At 34.3% G+C, this 18,790-nt stretch overlaps 1 protein-coding gene and 2 long non-coding RNA genes across 6 annotated transcripts; 1 reads left to right on the forward strand and 2 right to left on the reverse strand.

The window, feature by feature from the left end:
• Positions 1-33: 33 nt before the first annotated feature.
• Positions 34-18,736, reverse strand: LOC125655719 (ankyrin-3-like). Of its 4 annotated transcripts, XM_056143284.1 has the most exons (9): positions 18,467-18,664; positions 17,541-18,097; positions 16,571-16,757; positions 15,677-15,787; positions 15,408-15,477; positions 13,881-13,976; positions 4,068-4,288; positions 2,901-2,972; positions 34-2,764 (listed from the first exon to the last, which is right to left on the reverse strand). In XM_056143284.1, exons 2-9 carry the CDS (start codon positions 17,628-17,630, stop codon positions 1,509-1,511), a joined length of 2,103 nt encoding a protein of 700 aa, XP_055999259.1. In that variant the 5' UTR covers positions 17,631-18,097; positions 18,467-18,664; the 3' UTR covers positions 34-1,508. The 4 variants fall into 4 exon arrangements, with proteins under 4 accessions (XP_055999259.1, XP_048742110.2, XP_055999258.1 ...); XM_048886153.2 differs by lacking the exon at positions 17,541-18,097 and having other exon boundaries at positions 18,498-18,736; XM_056143283.1 differs by lacking the exon at positions 17,541-18,097 and having other exon boundaries at positions 15,309-15,477; positions 18,498-18,736.
• LOC130047798 (uncharacterized) lies at positions 4,550-9,711 on the forward strand. Its single transcript, XR_008796613.1, has 2 exons — positions 4,550-6,603; positions 9,452-9,711. It is a non-coding gene; the product is annotated as an uncharacterized LOC130047798 (long non-coding RNA).
• Positions 9,231-13,857, reverse strand: LOC130047797 (uncharacterized). The gene is made up of 2 exons (XR_008796612.1): positions 10,934-13,857; positions 9,231-9,899 (listed from the first exon to the last, which is right to left on the reverse strand). It is a non-coding gene; the product is annotated as an uncharacterized LOC130047797 (long non-coding RNA).
• Positions 18,737-18,790: the final 54 nt, after the last annotated feature.

Genomic DNA, 18,790 nt, shown 5'->3' on the forward strand with positions numbered 1-18,790 from the left:
AAAAAAAAAAAAAAAAAAAAAAACCCAAACAAATAATAGATAAATCATATATTAGTAAATATCTTACAAAAATCAAAGGATTCTCAAATTGTACATATAACATAAGACAAACAATGATTGATCGTATAATGTTACGACAACAGCTCCTGATGATGAGTCGGAGATGTTTGATTATTTCTAGAGTTCTAAAGTTTGTCCGTGGTTCAGCAAATCAACATTAACCCTCGAGCAATAAGGATCTACATATGCTGCATCGGGGCATAAATTAAAGTTAACCAAAAACAAAGTCAAAATAATAATAAAACAACAACAACAAACAAGAACATACCACCATCCCGATCTGGTGGCGATGTGGTGCTAGATCACAAAACTAAGGCAGTTTGATTACAACAAAACAAAGTCCAGATTGACGAAGGGGGCTACATGTATAATTCCTTTACCGAAAATCTTTCATTATATGTTATAAACTGGCCTTGCCCCATCTATGTCAACCGTGATCAGTCGCAACAATCCATTTCAGTCAATCTAGATGCATACAAATATTCTATACAGATACAGATTTATAAGTTCTATGAACAGGATTGAGTCTGAAAAATCATATGACAATCAAAAGTCCCAAATTAAAACAATGGATTACATTTTACTTTAATCAAATACTGAAAGAATTGCTTGTGTTTGGCGTTGTCGTTTACACTAAAAGGTATGAAATTGACAAAAACACGATTCTGATTTTGTTTCCACGTACACTATTTCTGGAAACAAATATCGCTGTACATACATATATGTATTTGGAAAATAACTTTTTACTTGATGGAAAAGTAGGCATTTGTGCAAATTTATTCATCTAAATCAAAATCTAAATAAATGAATTATAATTTCTTACCAGTAATATTTGATTCCTTTGCATATTAGAGTCAAATTAACCAGGATTTGGACAAATACAGCTGGTAAGGCCTGGTTTAGAGCTTATAAAACTTTTTTTTAGCACGTTTTCATACTCAATCTCAAAGTCTGTGCGCTAAATCATACTCACAAGTGAAGGTTTTTAAGACTTTTACAATATTATTCTCATACTCAAATGGAGTACATGGTCAAGGTATTTCGAGTATGCTTTGAGCTTGCTCAGAGTTGTACTTAAAACGCAATGAGTGTGAATGAAATAAGCCAAATCATTTCACCAGACAGCGAAAAATGACTGTTTTAGATGATGTAGATAAATTATGAATAAAATGAGATCATGAGAATAGTACGTAGAACAAGGAACACCATGAACATAATCCAGTTACAAATGCAGATATCAAGATTACTTCAATGCATGTCAGCAATAATGGGAAATTAAAACCAACCCAAAAATTTGTTATTTGGACAAGCACAAACTGGCCATAGGTGACCGTGGAAGATACTGCAAAACACCAATGAAAGGACAAATGCATTTTTATATTTATCCTCATCAGACAACATCTATTGTAAACACTACCAAACTGCTAACCAGAAGTTTTGGAGAAAATTTATGAATGTCTGTTGATCAGTTCATTGATCTTTTTATCCTTGGCTGCTCTTTTTGGATCCATTGATCTTTCGATTGTTAAAAGACCTGGATAAGTTTGTAAAAGATGCTCACATAGTGTGTAGGATCTATTAACACAGGCGTTGTACAGAATGGACTTTCCGGCTCTGGACACATGATATACGAATAAATTGTGTTTTGTCACTAAATGTCTTAAAATTTCTATTCTTTCTTCCTCTGCTCCCCCTCTTTCACCAAGAAATAGGGCTGGGTTCCATCCTTTTTTACTTTCTTGTGTAACTAATTCTGGATATCTTTCTGCTATATATTCGCACATGGCAAGTCTCCCGTGACGACAAGCTATGTGAAGAATATTAATGTTCTGGGATGACGCTCCATCAGCATTCAGGCCTTGAGTTTCAAGATATTTCAATATTTCAACATTCCCACTTTTAGCTGCAAAATGACCAGCATGCCTCCCTGACTTATCACGCGCATAGATGCTTTCTTTACTTTTGCCTGCTATGTATTTGCAAGCTTCTAGATTTCCATTTTCGCATGCTGTATGAAAGGAATATTTCAAATCCTCCGTTGGATAGAAAACACAAACCTTTTCTTCATCTAGAAACTGCAAAATGTTTTTGTTTCCATTCTTTGCGGCATATTGTAATGGATTCCAATCCATCTTGTTCTTTGTTGATATTATCTTCTGCTGGTCTTTTGTATTTTGTAAAGACTCTTGGTTACCTTTCTCATCCATTTTAGATAACATCTGGAGAACATCCGAACTGTTTCCTATACATGCTAAATGTGCAACAGTTTCTCCGTATTTTGTTTGCTTTCTTATATCAAAGCCATAATTAGATATCTTCTCCAGAATTGATTTATTTCCAGCAAGCGCTGCATAACAAAATGGCATCAATCCGTTTTTATCCTCTACCTCTAAAAGGCCTTTGTCTTTTTCTACGATTGCCTCAAATATTCCCCCATTTTCCTCCCCCTTTTTAACAGCGGCAGATATGTGAAGCACTGTCCTACCTATGATGTCGGTTGCACGCAAGTCTATGATTCTATAGCTCATTAGATGTTGAAACATTCTTAACTTTCCCCCGTACGCTGCATGATGAAGGAGAGTCCATCCCATGGCATCTGTTTTGTTGAGCAAATCTTCATTGAACGAGTGTGGATGTGTCCTAGAATGAAACTCGCTCTCTCTTCCTTCTCTGCAAACATCTATCAGGCACAAGAACTTTGTATCTGTGAAAAAAAATCTACGTTTACAAAAATCAATAGTATGTACGAAAATACAGTATGTATGTTTAGCCACGCTGTTGCCAGAAACTGAAGCATGATATCAACATTTCAAAATCTTGACAAGTCAATCGAAAGTTACCTTCTTCTCTAAGCAAATGGGGTGAATTTTCTTGTGATGAGAATTCAGCAGCCTCAAAAGTAGTACATGTACCTATTGGTATAAGTTCAACAAAATCAGCTTGTACATACCATCAATACAGCTAAAATTTTGAAACAAAAAATAATCCAAAATCAGAGCATCTTTGTTGCCCTATTTGGAAATCATTATCCACCATTATGAAGTCAACCGTACATTGAGCAATGATCAGTCAGTGTCTTTTCCAAAGTCGAACATTCATGATTATTCTTAAAACAAGTACATTGGAATGCGCGAAACCTGAAGACAAGGAACAGTGATCAATGCCATAAATCGTATAAGCAATACCAAATAGAGAGTTGGGTAAACACGGATCCCTGGACACACCAGAGGTGGGATCAGGTGCCTAGGAGGAGTAAGCATCACCTGTCGACCGATCACACTTGCCATGCGCCCTTTATCTTGATCAGATAAACGAAGTTATTCGTAGTCAAAATCAGTGTGCCAAGAACGACCTAACAATCGGTATGAAACACGTCAGACAGCATTTGACCCAATGATAGGCTGTATTGGCAAAGTAGATTGTTATTACGACCATAGATTGTGCGAAATGCTGTCTTTAAACGGGGCTGTTGGAACCCCTGCACCTGCGAGAATAGATTTTTAGATACAATATGAACATGTGCATTTCGAACAATCACTCCCCACTCACCGCTATAATGTTTTGTTTCGTAATTTTTATTTTGAAATTTTCATACACCTTTTTTGAAGTGCAATGCCGTTATGTGTTAAACATCGACCCATATGTAACTACATATAGAAGTAGAAAAATATAACTAAATTTCTGTATCGCGTCAGCCAAGAGGTTTTGACTGGATTTCTGAGTTCCTCTGTATACAAATTAATGTCGTATTCACGGGAAAATGGTTGTTTAGATGTTGAAGGAGGTTCTTTATCTTTGAAGTCCAGAGAAAAAATGACTTCCACACAAACAAATGAGAGATACACGAAGGAAAATGTTTACAACTGTTTCATGAAGTTCCGTTAATTTATTAGTGGATGTTGTCCTTTTCATCTGCCCATGCCAAATGTATTTATCTTACATAGAGTAAAAAATACATCAAAATTATTGAAAAAATATAAAAATATATACGAATTATAAAATAACACCTAATTGGTGACTCTGTCCCGTGGTCTTCTTTATTTTCTGATGTCTCTTGTAAACCCACCAAACCAGGACCATAAGTACGATGAGGAATAGTGCTAGGATTACGATGAGCTCCACATAGGTTTTCCCACTGCTTTCTCTCTCATACTGGGTAGTTTTATAGGTGGTCTGATACTGAGTGTGGTTATAGGTGTTGTTTACAGATGTTGTTTCGTTGGAGAGTCTGGAATGCAAGCATATTTGAAAACAGTAATCATTATTCCTTAAAAAGGTCTGTTATGGAATGTATTCAGTGGTGGATCCAGGGGTGGGTGGGTGGGGTTCCGACACAGATCATTCCGACACGGCTCCCTTTTGCATTCGTAAACTAAGCCTATGCAAAATTGTAATTTAACATACTCAAATACGACTCTGTACTACATTGGATTTTTGCCTACTTTGTATGTTACGTCGCTCTGTTGCCTTATATATTGCGGTCTTTTATTTTTTAAGGAATTAGCAAGATCAGAATGTTATAATATGTTGATACACCACATACTTATAAACTTACGTGTTATATATATATATATATATATATATATATATATATATATATATATATATATATTGAAAATCAGAATGACACATTCCTTAAACAAGAGGCCCATGGGCCTATAATTGCTCTTCTGATACATTGTAGAACAGGCAAAAATTCTCACTAAGATTCATCAATTAACAAAGTTTGATGATGTTAAGTCAAATAGTACCTGAAAATTTAAATGTAACTGTTCAAAAGTAGGTCACGATCACCTACTTTTGGTCGACACACTGAAGACCCAAGATGCATCAACTGACAAGTCAAATAGTATTTTGATATAGGCGTCAAATTCCAAAAGAAGGCCACAGTGACCTACTTTTTGGTCGACACACTCCAAAGACTCAAGATGCATCAACTAACAAAGTTTGATAATTGTAGTCAAATAGTATCTGAAATATTCAGATATAAACGTTAAATTCGAAAAGTAGGTTACAGTGACCTACTTTTAGGTCGATACACTCTGAAGACTCAAGACCCATCAACTGACAAAGTTTGATGATTGTAAGTCAAATGGTATCTGAAATATTCAAATATAGCCGCCAAAATCCAAAAATAGGTCACGGTGACCTACATTTTAGGCAACACAATCTGAAGACTCAACATGCATTAACTGACAAAGTTTGATAATTGTAAGTCAAATAGTATCTGAAATATTAAAATATAGGCGTCAAATTCCAAAAGTAGGTCACGGTGATCTACTATTTGGTCAACAAACTATGAAGACTCAAGATGCATCAACTGACAAAGTTTGATGATCCTAGCTTTCATAGTGTCCAAAATATGCATCTAAAATTGAAAATGTGAAATTTGAATGTCTGCAAAATTCAAAAAGTAGGTCACTGTGACCTACTTTTTTTTTTATAAATATGTTTCGAGGCCTCTAGACGCATCAACTTACATGATTTGATGATTATAAACCTCTCAATATCTGAAATAACAACCTAAAATGTATTCATAAATGATTAGCCATAAAATTCAGAAAGTAGGTCATGGTGACCTACTTTTCACATGACGCAGTTGAAGGTCCTATGTTCCATCAACTGACAACTTTTGATGATCATACGCTCAAAAGTGTCCAAGATATACATCAAAATCCATTTAATAATAATTAACTGCGAAATTCAAATAGTAGGTCACCATGACTTACTTTTGAGACAACATGATATTAAGTCCTAAGATGCATCAACTCACAAAATTTGATGATCCTAGTCCTTATTCTAAGCAAAATATCAAAGTTTTAACAAGACAAAATTTACGGTTAACTTTGAAGTGACCTTGAAACCACACCCTTTGCTCCAGGATGATGTCTTGAACAATTTTTTTTTTATTTACAACCTATCCTCATCCTTATGCATAAGTTTGGTGATAATTTGCCCAGCGGTTCTTGAGAAGAAGATTTTTTAGCAACCATTACTTTTGTTTGTATTTTCCTAATTATCTCCCCTTGTTAAAGGGTCATAACCCTAGTTTTAGTACAAATAAAAGCCCTTAGGCCAAGAATACCCTGTGACAAAGAACATGACCCACAATATGCCATTTTTGGCCTACCAAATTTGGAAAAATTAAAGAACACTTTAGAATAAATCTAAGATTATATTTTTTATCCATAACATGAGCCAAGTTGTATTGCGCAATCGTTTCCTCACACCGGATGTTTAAAGCACTCAAGTAAATGCCCAAACCTACCGCAGTTTCACGTTTTCCGGGAAAATCGCATAAATTTGCCAACTTCAGTCTATAAATTCACATGGGCCGCATTACTCACGACTCGATTTTGTAAACTAAAATTAAAATGCAAAGTTAGATTAACACTTTCCATTAAAAAAATTAACTCGTAATCAATGCGGCCACGTCGAAAAAAAAAATAATAACAAAAGTGTCGTCTGGAAACGTCAGATTCCAAGGAAGTCAATACATACATCTAACGCAGTTGATACGACTCAAAAAGAAACAGCAAAGAGGTGAGTTTTTATGTTGTTATATATTTTTTAAAATAAAAAATCAATATCTAAACGAGTAAATATGAGAGCCATGGCCTATGGTAAAAAGGTACAGGGGAGGGGAGGGGGGGGGTTACACCTATCGTGTATGTTTGATTCCGAACGGGGGTCACACCTATCGTGTATGTTTGATTCCGAAGTCCGTTCCGATGGCTTTAAAAGTACCGATTTCCCTACCTTTTGTTACTTTAAAAATGATATTGTTCGAAACAGAATGATTGTTCGAATCAAACGTACAGTACAAACTTATACGGCCATACGGAATATCCTAGTTAGAATAATCTAACTGTGTCTCGGGACAGGTCCTCACCACAATCGGTCCGTAGGACATTATCATTTTAACGATAGAACATTCTATCTAGGAATACCCCAGTAAACATTTCAATTACACAGGCTCAGCATGTACACATGTATTACGCATGGAGATGTGTGATACATATTCAGACAGTATGTTCTATCGTATGAATTTGTCGAATGGTTCTCACAATTTTTACAAATTTTATACGTTTCATTATTATAGGCTACAGTTCAAAGTTTCTTATAAAATATGAAGTCTGTCAATCGTAACTGTAAAGGTTTAGCAACGTGTTACACTAACAAATGTTCGCACATTACGGCAATGTCAAACACGGCTGTTAGCTTTATCAATCTGATTAAAATAATATCTTTGATCCGATCAAAGATCTAATTTTAATCAGATTGTTAGCTTTATCTATTTAACATTTGTACTTCAGAATTTCAACGGACAATATTCATACATCGAACGGAGAAGAAACAATTCTTGTTTTGCTTTCACTTTTAACTATTTAAGTTCGTAAATTCATAAGTCCCTTGTATATACATGGAAAGAAACTTACAAAAACACACAGAGAGTTTGTTTTTAATGAAGTAGATCAATTTAAATACATATCAAAGTATATCTTGTTAAATAATATTTGACATAACTTGTGTTGAAATGTAGAGTATTTACTTAATTATATTTACTTTTTTTCGATTGAAGGGCAATAACTCTAAATGGAAAACATAGTTTACTAGTGGTGGATCCTAGTTTTTTTTTCTTCTTTCGTTTTGTTTTATATATACACACGTATATCAAATGCGTTAAAGAGACACTACAGCTCATTTTGCGCAAAAATCATGAAATGACAATTTTCTCAGGGCTTTCTCAATTTTTGTTGCATTGTTGAATGCATGAACTTTGCGAAAATAACACTGATCTAAAGTTTAAAACTCTCGTTTTAACGTAAAAATTAATACTTTTTGATGGCCTATACAAAAAAATATCGAGTCTCCTCCTTTGGTCTTCAGACGCATGCGCATAGACAGTAAACAGTGCAGCATGTCTTCAAGTGAGAGAAAGTGTAGTGCAGTGGATATCGATAGATCCAGAATTTTGAAAGATTCTATGAGAAAAGAGGTAAAAATAAAATGAGACAAAACTCATATACGTGAAATAAAATTTACCTTGGGATCAGTATGACCGTTGGAAAACAAAGAGCTAGGAGAAACGATTGTAACTCAGTGGCGGATCTAGGATTTCCGAAGGGGAATGTGAAAGTCAAATATTAGCCAAAGTAATTGGCCATTCTGGGTGCAAAATTTGGAGTTTCACTCACAATTTGTGGTTAAAAAGGGGAGGGGGATCCTGGCCCCCCTAAATCTGCTATTGGAAAGTGTTATTTTTATCTGAACACGACAAGTGTTAACCAGTTGTAAAAACATCGGTCAATAAGAACATAGGTGGGTTTCTGTTGAATTATGATTTATATAATTACTTATTATAATGAGCAGGAAATAATCTAGCTTATACTTGAAAGGTGAGTGTGGTCCCATTGAAGGGGAGTCCTACACAACACCTTTGCTGTCATTCAAAACCACGTGATGTAAATAAGCATTCAAAAGTCCGAGTCAGCATGAAGAAACCTTTGAATTCCGGACGATCTTCAAAGCGCAGTTGAGAGTAAATTAATGCATCCAATTGTTCAAAATTGTCAGTATCGATATGATTTTTATCATTTTATCAATACGTGTTTTTAAAAACACTTTATTAAAATGTGGAAAATGAGCTGTAGTGTCTCTTTAATTGATTTTAGAATTTTTATTTTGTGCTATAGACAAAATTGATATTGAAAAAATATGTTTTAAATGTTAGGGAAAAAAAAACAATCTATAAAGGTGAAACAGCAAACCCCCCACCCCCCGAAAATATATTACAATACTACTGATAATTTTTCTATTATTTATATTATTTCATGTATGGAGATGTGCATGGTTTTTGCACCAGTTTTCTTTTTGGATTAGGAAAATGGTTTACTTTTTCCTTAAAAAAGGACTTTGGAAGGGTCCATTAAACAGACCCAGGTTGGGAGATTCCAGGCTCTCATGGACTTAATTTCCGTGGAAACGAGGGGGTTATTTATATTCGGTCTTTCCTACCCCAAGATAGGAAAGACCGAATGTAAATAACTTCCTCATTTCCACAGAAATTTACATGGACTACATATTAGAAATAAATTAACCATGTAATATACATTGTTGTAAACCCCATACCCCCTCTATATTTCACACTGACATCAATCAACAAAACATTTGAAGATACACATTTTCAGTTTATTAGTGGAAAAAAATAATTCCAAGTTTTTGAATACAATTTATTAATTGATTCACCAAGCATTAATTAACAAGTTAATTGATTTATAATTAGATTTTAGGAAAAATAACCTAGGCTAATGGGTTTTAACATGAAGATTTTCATCCAACCCAAATTGTATAATTTCAGTTACATAAGTATATGACATAAATATTTCAGATATGCCAAGGAGTGGTCCCAAATTCTTTCTCTGTTTCAATTGTCCATGGAGAGTAAAACCAAAACACAGATCCAGGATTTCAAAGAAATATAGGACAGCGATCGCCACTCTGATAGGGAGGACACCATCTGATTATGATTTTCTGTGCAATAGATGCCAGAGTGTGTGTGTTGCTCCCATATTAAACAGATGAATATCAACTCGGTTAGGCCACAGATTCAAGACAGTCCAGCACCACCAGCAGCAGCAGCAGCAGCAGCAGTTCTTCCAATTAGTCCCCCTTCTGTATCACTCCCATTCCCATGTACATCAAGAGGGCACACTTCATGTTGTATCTGCGAGTGAGCAGGTCCAAAGTTAGTTGTAGTCCCAGTAGGAGTAAGGCATGAATTCTTCATTTCAAAAGAGGCCATCATTCCTGCCGGGGCTCGCTTCTGTACAAATCACCTACAGCAAGACATAGAAGAACTTGAACCTATTGCTGACAACACCATGTTCAACAAAACAGGAGTGACATAATTAATCAATCAAGTTTTTGAGAGCTGAAGTTTTGAGAAAAGAGAAAATAATGTTGGATTTTGACAACAGTGAAAGTCTAACAGTGAGCATCAGAATCTCCTGGGAACCCCTAAAGCTGCTTTTGAGGACTTGCTGACACATGTAAACCTGTAGAATATGGAAACTTGTGCTAGATAAAAGGTTTATAACCTTTTTACCAGTGATGTATTTGTTGACAATAAAAAGGGTATTTGATTTTAGCAGAATAATTACTTATTATAAACTACTAGTATTATCATTATGATACTTAACTGGCAAATAACAAACAACAAACATGATTTGTAAATGTTATTTCCTGTATAGGTCTTCATGATACTTCTATTTTGGGAACATTATGAAAATAGGCCAATTTAGATTATTTCTCATTCTGTGGCATTTACAAGCATGTATACATTACATGTAAATGCAATATAATCCAAACAATTTAAAAGTACAGTGCCTTAGGATATATTCTATTTCAAATATGTATCTAGATGTAATTCTATTCAAATCTATATTAATGCCTGAAAGATTTTTAGATCACAGCTCATGAATTACGTTCTGTCAGTCAATAATGTATTGCACAAACATTTAAAATTGTTGGTTAAAAGACCTCAGTATCTTTACATGATTAATACGTACTGGAACATACAATTATTGATAAAGATAAATACAGTAAAATTTATACAGTATCATTTCTCAAATCGCGATCGTATTTTCAGAGCACAGGCACTTGTTTCTGTAAATGACTTGTGACCTCTGTATACTAATAACAACACGTGTTGTTATTAGTATACAGAGGTCATAAGTCATTTACAGAAACAAGTGCCTGTGTTTCAGAGTCAATAATATACTGACTCTGATCCCCTATATCGGTGTTGTGTTATTATTCACGCTATGAAATCTACATGTACATGTAACAAAAAAGATCATTTGATACTTACTATTAGGTATCTACAGTAATTTTCCTTTAATCAGGTTTCACAGGAAATGCTCGTTGAACGTGTAATTCCGAGTAAATTCGAATTGAACATGTTTTGACTAGACGCGGTGTCAACTTATTTCGTTACCATTGATATCGATACTCGGTCGTTTTAATACCAAAAAAAAAAAAAAAAAAAAAAAAAACTAAAAAAAAAACAAAAACTATGGAATATCATATGAAACAGAATTGTTCCAATGATTCACTTCTTTCACCATGTAAATAGACTACATGCTATATTTATTCTCCTTATTTCAGTATTTTAAAATTCAAGTAAAAATAATTGAAAAGTAAAGTTGAACAATCACGGCTTTGAACATCATTTCCAAAATATTTCTTATTTCTATTTCCCAAATTTGGTCAAAAATGCTTATTATGATCATTGAATAAGCCATTCTAGCTATTTGAGTGCATATAACTTGAAATATTCAGAGATTTATAGATTCATATACATTGTACATGGTCATTGGAGGTTTATTGTTGTGACGTGTATCCCGAAATGTTAATTTTTTAACATTAAATACCACAATATTCAACGTCATATTAACAAAAAAGTATAGAATATATGAAAAAAAGAAAAACATTTCTAGAAAGCCTATATCCCGAAGATTATTATATACAGAAATTATCAATATCCTAGGCTAGGCCATTTTTCATGGTTCGTGGGTCATGTTCTTTGACAAAAAGTGACCAAGGGGTTCTTGAGATATAGTCCTTTTTCCAAAAAGTTGACGCACACAGCACACCACACACCGCACGCCAGACATATGGCCGTATTGATTAGCTTTTTGAGCCTTTGGCTCAAAAGAGCTAAAAACAATAATTTACTTCTAGCGCTTTCTCCATGTCTACATGAATCATCAGGCAGTTCAAATATACAAAAGTTGTTTAGCAACGTTTTTGTTATGACCTCAATTAAACGAGTCCTTTATGACGTCATAATAACGTTGACAGGTAGCGTTTGCTAATTGTCTATAATTCCCACATATTTTGTAAAAATATTATGCTAAATTGTAGTTCAATTTTTCAAATAATTATTTTCTATTAAGGCTTGGATTAAAAAGTTTAATAAAATAGTCCCTTTTGGCTTTTCGAGTTATTTCATTTTCAGTCCACATTTTAATGAACGGGAACACTTTAAATTTACCACCCTCGCATTCCGCAAAATGTTCACTACATGGGGTGTTCCGCACACTAGGATCTTTCATTTGTTGTTTATGCACCCTCACTCGCGCATCAATTTTGTTCGTTTGTCCTATGTAGTTTTCTCCACAAGTTGGGCAAGTGGCACAATAAATAAGATTCTCAGATTTACAGTTCATGTTGGCATTGACTTTCAATATTTTCCCGGATTTAAAAGTAATGGAATCACCCTCTTCTATGTATTCGCACGTCCCACAGCGTTAGTCACCACATTTTTTGACGTATTTGACCTTAATCAGGGAGATATTGGCTCTAGTTAGTAGTTTTTTAAGCATGGTGCCTGACGTTGGCTGTTAATAATTTGAGACGAATTCACCAAATTTTTCATATTGTTGGATTGTTCCAAAATTGGAAAAATCGTGTAGCTGTATTTGAGATATTGTGATTCCTTGGATTGTGTGTGACGACGAAAGGCACATTGTTGTTCTTTTTGGTATCCTTTTCGGTTGAGCATCACTGAAGAGACATTATTTGTCGAAATGCACATCTGGTGCATCAAAATTGGTACCGTATAAGTTTTACATTATGACCCCTGGGTCGAGGCCTCTGCTGGTGGACTGTTAGTCCCAGAGGGTATCTACAACCCAGTAGCTAAGTACTTCGTTACTAGCTTGAAAATACGGATGTATATTTAATTGCTGTTATAAAATTTAGAAATTCATTTCAAAATTAAGGATTATCTCCCTCATGCATAGCTCTTATCCTTGGAGGAATTTGGCTCCACTTGTTTGGCACGCTGTTTTTGGCTATATTTAGATCTCAAACTTCATAGTTATTTCGGAAACATTTCGGTTGAGCATCACTGAAGAGACATTATTTGTCGAAATGCGCATCTGGTGCATCAAAATTGGTACCGTATAAGTTTTACACACACACACATATATATATATATACGATCGTATTTTAGTTATTTGTAAATACAAAAAAAAACAAAAACCCACACACTTAAAAAGTTATTCTAGTTATTTTTAAAAGCACACTCTTATAAAATTACGTTGTATATATTAATTATTTTAAAATGTTCAAAACAAAAAATAGCTTATGTATTTTTTTTTTTATAAAGAAAGCAAGTGAAAAGTACTTATCCCCGCAATAAGGGTATATTAGCAATACAAACGAAGTGATACATTGAAAATTGAAACACACTGTATATAGATTACTGAACATTCGTTGCGGTATTTAGATAATTGTTTTTTTTATTATTGATATATTCGATTATATGGGGAGCCAAATTAACATAAACTCAAATAATTAAAGATATCTTTAATTATTAGAAGATATCACCCATTCATTTGATGCACGCAATAATGGAAATAGTAACATCTTCAAATAGTCTAAGAAAATGAAGTCATCAGATCAATTACTGCTCTCATCAGTTGAACTGTTGCACGCAATAATTGAATTAATGCGGGCATCAATTGAATTGATGAAAGTAATACTTGATTTTATGAGCGCATTAATTCAATTGAAGAGAGCAATATTTGATTTTAGGCCCATGTTAATTGAATTAATGAGAACAATAATTGAATTGATGCACGCATCAACAGCAATTTATTAATTTCAGAAAATATACGATAGATAGCACAACACTCCATATCGTAAATAAACTCCTTCTTTGGGTAGGAAATAATACCATCAAACGTGACATCCGCTTTGAACATTTTATGGATCCGCCCATGCTAACAGTACAATATTATACTTCTTACCTTGTCACAATAAGTTGAATGTTGGTATCCTGACAATTCGTGGAGAAATTGAAAACTTCCGCTTCTTTAGTAAGATTTGTATTTTGGTTAAGAGCTCTGAGGATATATGAATTTGAAAGCAATTAGGATAATATACATCTCCCGAAATATATTTACTCTTGCTATTCTCTTTAATATTGTAGGTTGTTGTTAATCGACGAAAGTATACGTACAACAAATAACAATTATTTATATTATACTTTCTACTTTCATCTAATTCATCTGACTCTGATTGGTTGAGAAATATTCGATTAAAAAATACAGTCACTCTCTGGATGGTAATACCACGCACTCCTGAGTGGTAAAACGTAGCAACGATCAACATCCTTGACAACGGGTGGAATTGCAATAAAAGAAATTGTCTGCACAAAATTAAATTAAGCGCAAAGGGTTCACTATAAAAAAGCCAAATATGGCGAGAAGAGTCTGTCAGCTTACATCCACCACGGCGCCGCTGCGGGTATGAAGTGTGCTACCGGAACAGTCATGACCGGGCACAGTCGTAAATATATGATGATATACTCTTCGTAAAGCTTGCCAACTAACATTCCTTGTAATGTAATAGATATTGAATGCAAGAAGGGGTGAAATTGGAAATTGTTACCTGTCGAAAAACCATTGTCAACATCGGCTTCGCTTCGGTCGACCATGGTTTTCTCGGGTTGACAATTTCCAACGTTGCTCTAACTTGGGTGTACTATTTATATGATATTACACATGACACAACTGAATATCAACAAAAAATGTTGCAGAAACATGTTAGTCCTTCTTAATGCAAAACCGAAAAGGGTTATACACATGTATCATGTTATTGATAGTGACAAAACAATTCAAGATACTGAGTGGACAATATATTCCTATGTCTAGAGTGGCTTGGTCTTTCACCATGTTACCTCACAATCAATAGGGGTTATCTACTCCTTACCAGTGTACCAAGTTTGGTGTCAATCACGCAAATGATTCTTACAACATAGGAGACAATAATATATTACTACGACCAGTTTGACCCTTGACATTTGACCAACAATTTGCTTATGATATACCTTTGTACAAAGTCTGATGTCTGTCAAGCAAAGAGTTCTCAAGATATTAAGTGGACAGTATCTTTCTATGTCCATAGTGGATTGACCCTTGACCTTTGACCATGTGACCTCAAAATGGATAGGGATAATTTAGTTCTTAAGATGTAACAGTGTATTAAAATTGATGAATGTCAAGCAAAGGCTTCTCAAAATATTGAGCGGACAGTATCTTCCTATACCCGTTTTGACCTCTGCCCTATGACCTCAAAATCAATAGGGACCTTTTCTACTCAGAACCAACCCACATATTCAATAACATTACAATCAAGTGAATGGTTCTAAAGATACTTTATAGCATCGGACGGACAACATGTGGTCTACGGTCCGACCGACAGGTGTAAAGCAATATTCCTCTCTTCTTTGAAGGGAGGGGGCATAAACATATAACATGTGAATATCACCATACTTTGTGATCATGCACTGAATGTCGGAGTCGAAACATCCTAGCTGGGCATTAATTTGAAGGCACTTGGGATCTGCAAAGAATGAAAATATACAATTCCCTGATGACATTTACAGACAGAATTACATGTATCTTATAATTTGTAAATTGAAAAAAAGAAACAAACAAGTTTAGAATTGAGCTACAACACAACAATTTAACAAGAACGAAGTTTATAAAACATTTTACGTAGGTACATATGGAGATGAGACGACATTTTGAAGGTCACTTACATTTGTATATCTCGTTACTGAAGTAAAAACTATCGGGACATCCACAAGAAAAGGTTTTAGCACAAGGAAAATGATTAAGTATTCCATCCGACGCAAGCTCAAGACAATTTCCTGTAAAAAAAAATAAACTAGAAATTCGTGGTGGAACATATAGAGGTAAAGTGGGTATCTAAATATAGATTAGTTCTGTATCAGTTACATGAGTCGCATATATAAGTTACAGTGAAATACATCCTGGTTTGTAGCACGTTGTATTATATGAAGTATGTTTAAAGCATTGTAGGTAAAGTAATCTCCTCGCCAATTCCTACAAACCTTCAGCGCACTGCATTCCTCATTCTCAGTATATCATACATGATATTCAGATCAAAGTTACATATACACATGTTTAAAGAAGTTGAAGGTTGAGATCTCAGCAGACCCATGGAACTAAAGAGATGAGAGGTGGAGATCGTGATAGACGCACGGAACTAAAGAGATGAGAGGTGGAGATCGTGATAGACGCATGAAACTGAAGAGATGAGAGGTGGAGATCGTGATAGACGCATGAAACTGAAGAGGTGAGAGGTGGAAATCTAAGAAGACGCGTGAAACTAAACAAGTGGTAATTGTTCGTCTCCAAGCTCGTGACATTAGAAGTGACATGGATGTTTTGGATGTGACAGTAAACGATGACAAGATAAAGAACCCTCATTGCTATGGTCGTAAACTCCACGCACATGTCAAAATTAGTGGCACGTCCCCTACAGCTGTTCATGTCTCTGTATAGGTGACTGTCTCAAATGAACGTAAAACAACATGATAAAAACAAATAAACAATCACATAAAACAACATGATAAAAACAAACAAATAAATAATAAAACAATCAATCATTCAGACAAACAAACAAATACCTTCATGAAATGGAAATTTCTTTCCCAGTGTGTAGCAGAACTCTACAAGTGACGTCATATATTTATCTGGAACACAGTGGTAGCCTTGCGTTTCGGTACAATTCAGTCTGTCCGAGGCAGCATCCCATTCTTCTTTGTTCAATGGACATTCGGTAACTGAAGTCACATTGAATGTATATCCGTAATTCTGCATGAAAAATATATTTTTTACAAATTTTCTTACATAGATTATCTGCCCTATGAATTGTGAGCTACATGTATTTACAGAGCAATACTATTCCATCATTGACTGAACCTAGATAAGGTGAATATTTCTATTGTTATTCCATCACTAACTGAACCTAGATAAGGTGAATATTTCTATTGTTATTCCATCATTGACTGAACCTAGATAAGGTGAATATTTCTATTGTTATTCCATCATTGACTGAACCTAGACAAGGTGAATATTTCTATTGTTATTCCATCACTAACTGAATCTAGACAAGGTGAATATATCTAGTGTTATTCCATCAATGACTGAACCTAGACAAGGTGAATATTTCTATTGTTATTCCATCATTGACTGAACCTAGACAAGGTGAATATTGCTATTGTTATTCCATCACTGATTGAACCTAGATAAGGTGAATATTGCTATTGTTATTCCATCATTGACTGAACCTAGATAAGGTGAATATTTCTATTGTTATTCCATCACTAACTGAACCTAGATAAGGTGAACATTTCTATTGTTATTCAATCACTGACTGAACCTAGACAAGGCGAATGTTTCTATTGTTATTCCATCATTGACTGAACCTAGATAAGGTGAACATTTCTATTGTTATTCCATCATTGACTGAACCTAGACAAGGCGAATGTTTCTATTGTTATTCCATCATTGACTGAACCTAGACAAGGTGAATATTTCTATTGTTATTCCATCATTGACTGAACCTAGATAAGGTGAATGTTTCTATTTACGTACCAGTTCAGATGGTTCTTCGTAAGTCTCATGTAAAACAGTTAAAAATTGAAGACAGCACAAAATCGTCCGAATGAAAATGTCCATGTTCATTATATGATAATGACGATTTTGAAGCAAATAAAAAAATATAAAACAGATCGAGGAGGAAAATTAATTTCAGGAAATTTAACATTCAATATCCGCTGTTATTATCTAATCATTATGATAGCAGTGTATGTACATGTGTGAGGCATGTTAAGTAGAAAAGTACAAATATAGAAAAAATGTATTATTGAGGAAGAATGAGGAATTTCAGGAAATATCTTGCTCAGTAATACTTACACATGTGATACACATTTAAAACATCATGGTTCTATGTCTGCGTACAATGTAAAACTTATACGGTACCAATTTTGATGCATTTCGACAAATAATATCTCTTCAGTGATGCTCAATCGAAATGTTTGAAATCCGAAATAACAATGAAGTTTTAAAGCTATTATAGGGAAAAACAGAGTGTCACTGACTGAACCTAGGCAAGACGAATGTTTCTATTGTTATTCCATCATTGTCTGAACCTAGATAAGGTGAATAGTTCTATTGTTATTCAATCACTGATTGAAGCTAGACAGAGGTGAATATTTCTATTGTTATTCCATCACTGAATGAACCTAGACAAGGTGAATATTTTTATTGGTATTCCATCACTGACTGAACCTAGACAAGGCGAATATTTCTATTGTTATTCCATCACTGACTGAACCTAGACAAGGTGAATATTTCTATTGTTATTTCATCACTGACTGAACCTAGACAAGGTGAATATTTCTATTGTTATTTCATCATTGACTGAACCTAGATAAGGGGAATATTGCTATTGTTATTCCATCATTGACTGAACCTAGACAAGGTGAATATTTCTTTTGTTATTTCATCATTGACTGAACCTAGACAAGGTGAATGTTTCTATTTACGTACCAGTTCAGATGGTTCCTCGTAAGTCTCATGTAAAAGAGTTAAAAACAGAACACAGCACAAAATCGTCGAAATGAAAATTTCAATGTTCATTATATGGTGATGGCGATTTGAAGCAAAAAAAAAAAAAAAAAAAAAAAAAAAAAACAACAAAAAAAAAACACGAAAACAGATCGAGGAAGAAAATTTTCAGGAAGTTTAACGTTTCATATCCGCTGTTATTATCTAATCATTATGATAGCAGTGCATGTATGAGGCATGTTAAAGGACACATATACAGGATATATTTCTCAAAT

Source organism: Ostrea edulis, chromosome 7, assembly GCF_947568905.1.
Source record: "Ostrea edulis chromosome 7, xbOstEdul1.1, whole genome shotgun sequence".
Taxonomy (NCBI): Eukaryota; Metazoa; Mollusca; class Bivalvia; order Ostreida; family Ostreidae; genus Ostrea; species Ostrea edulis.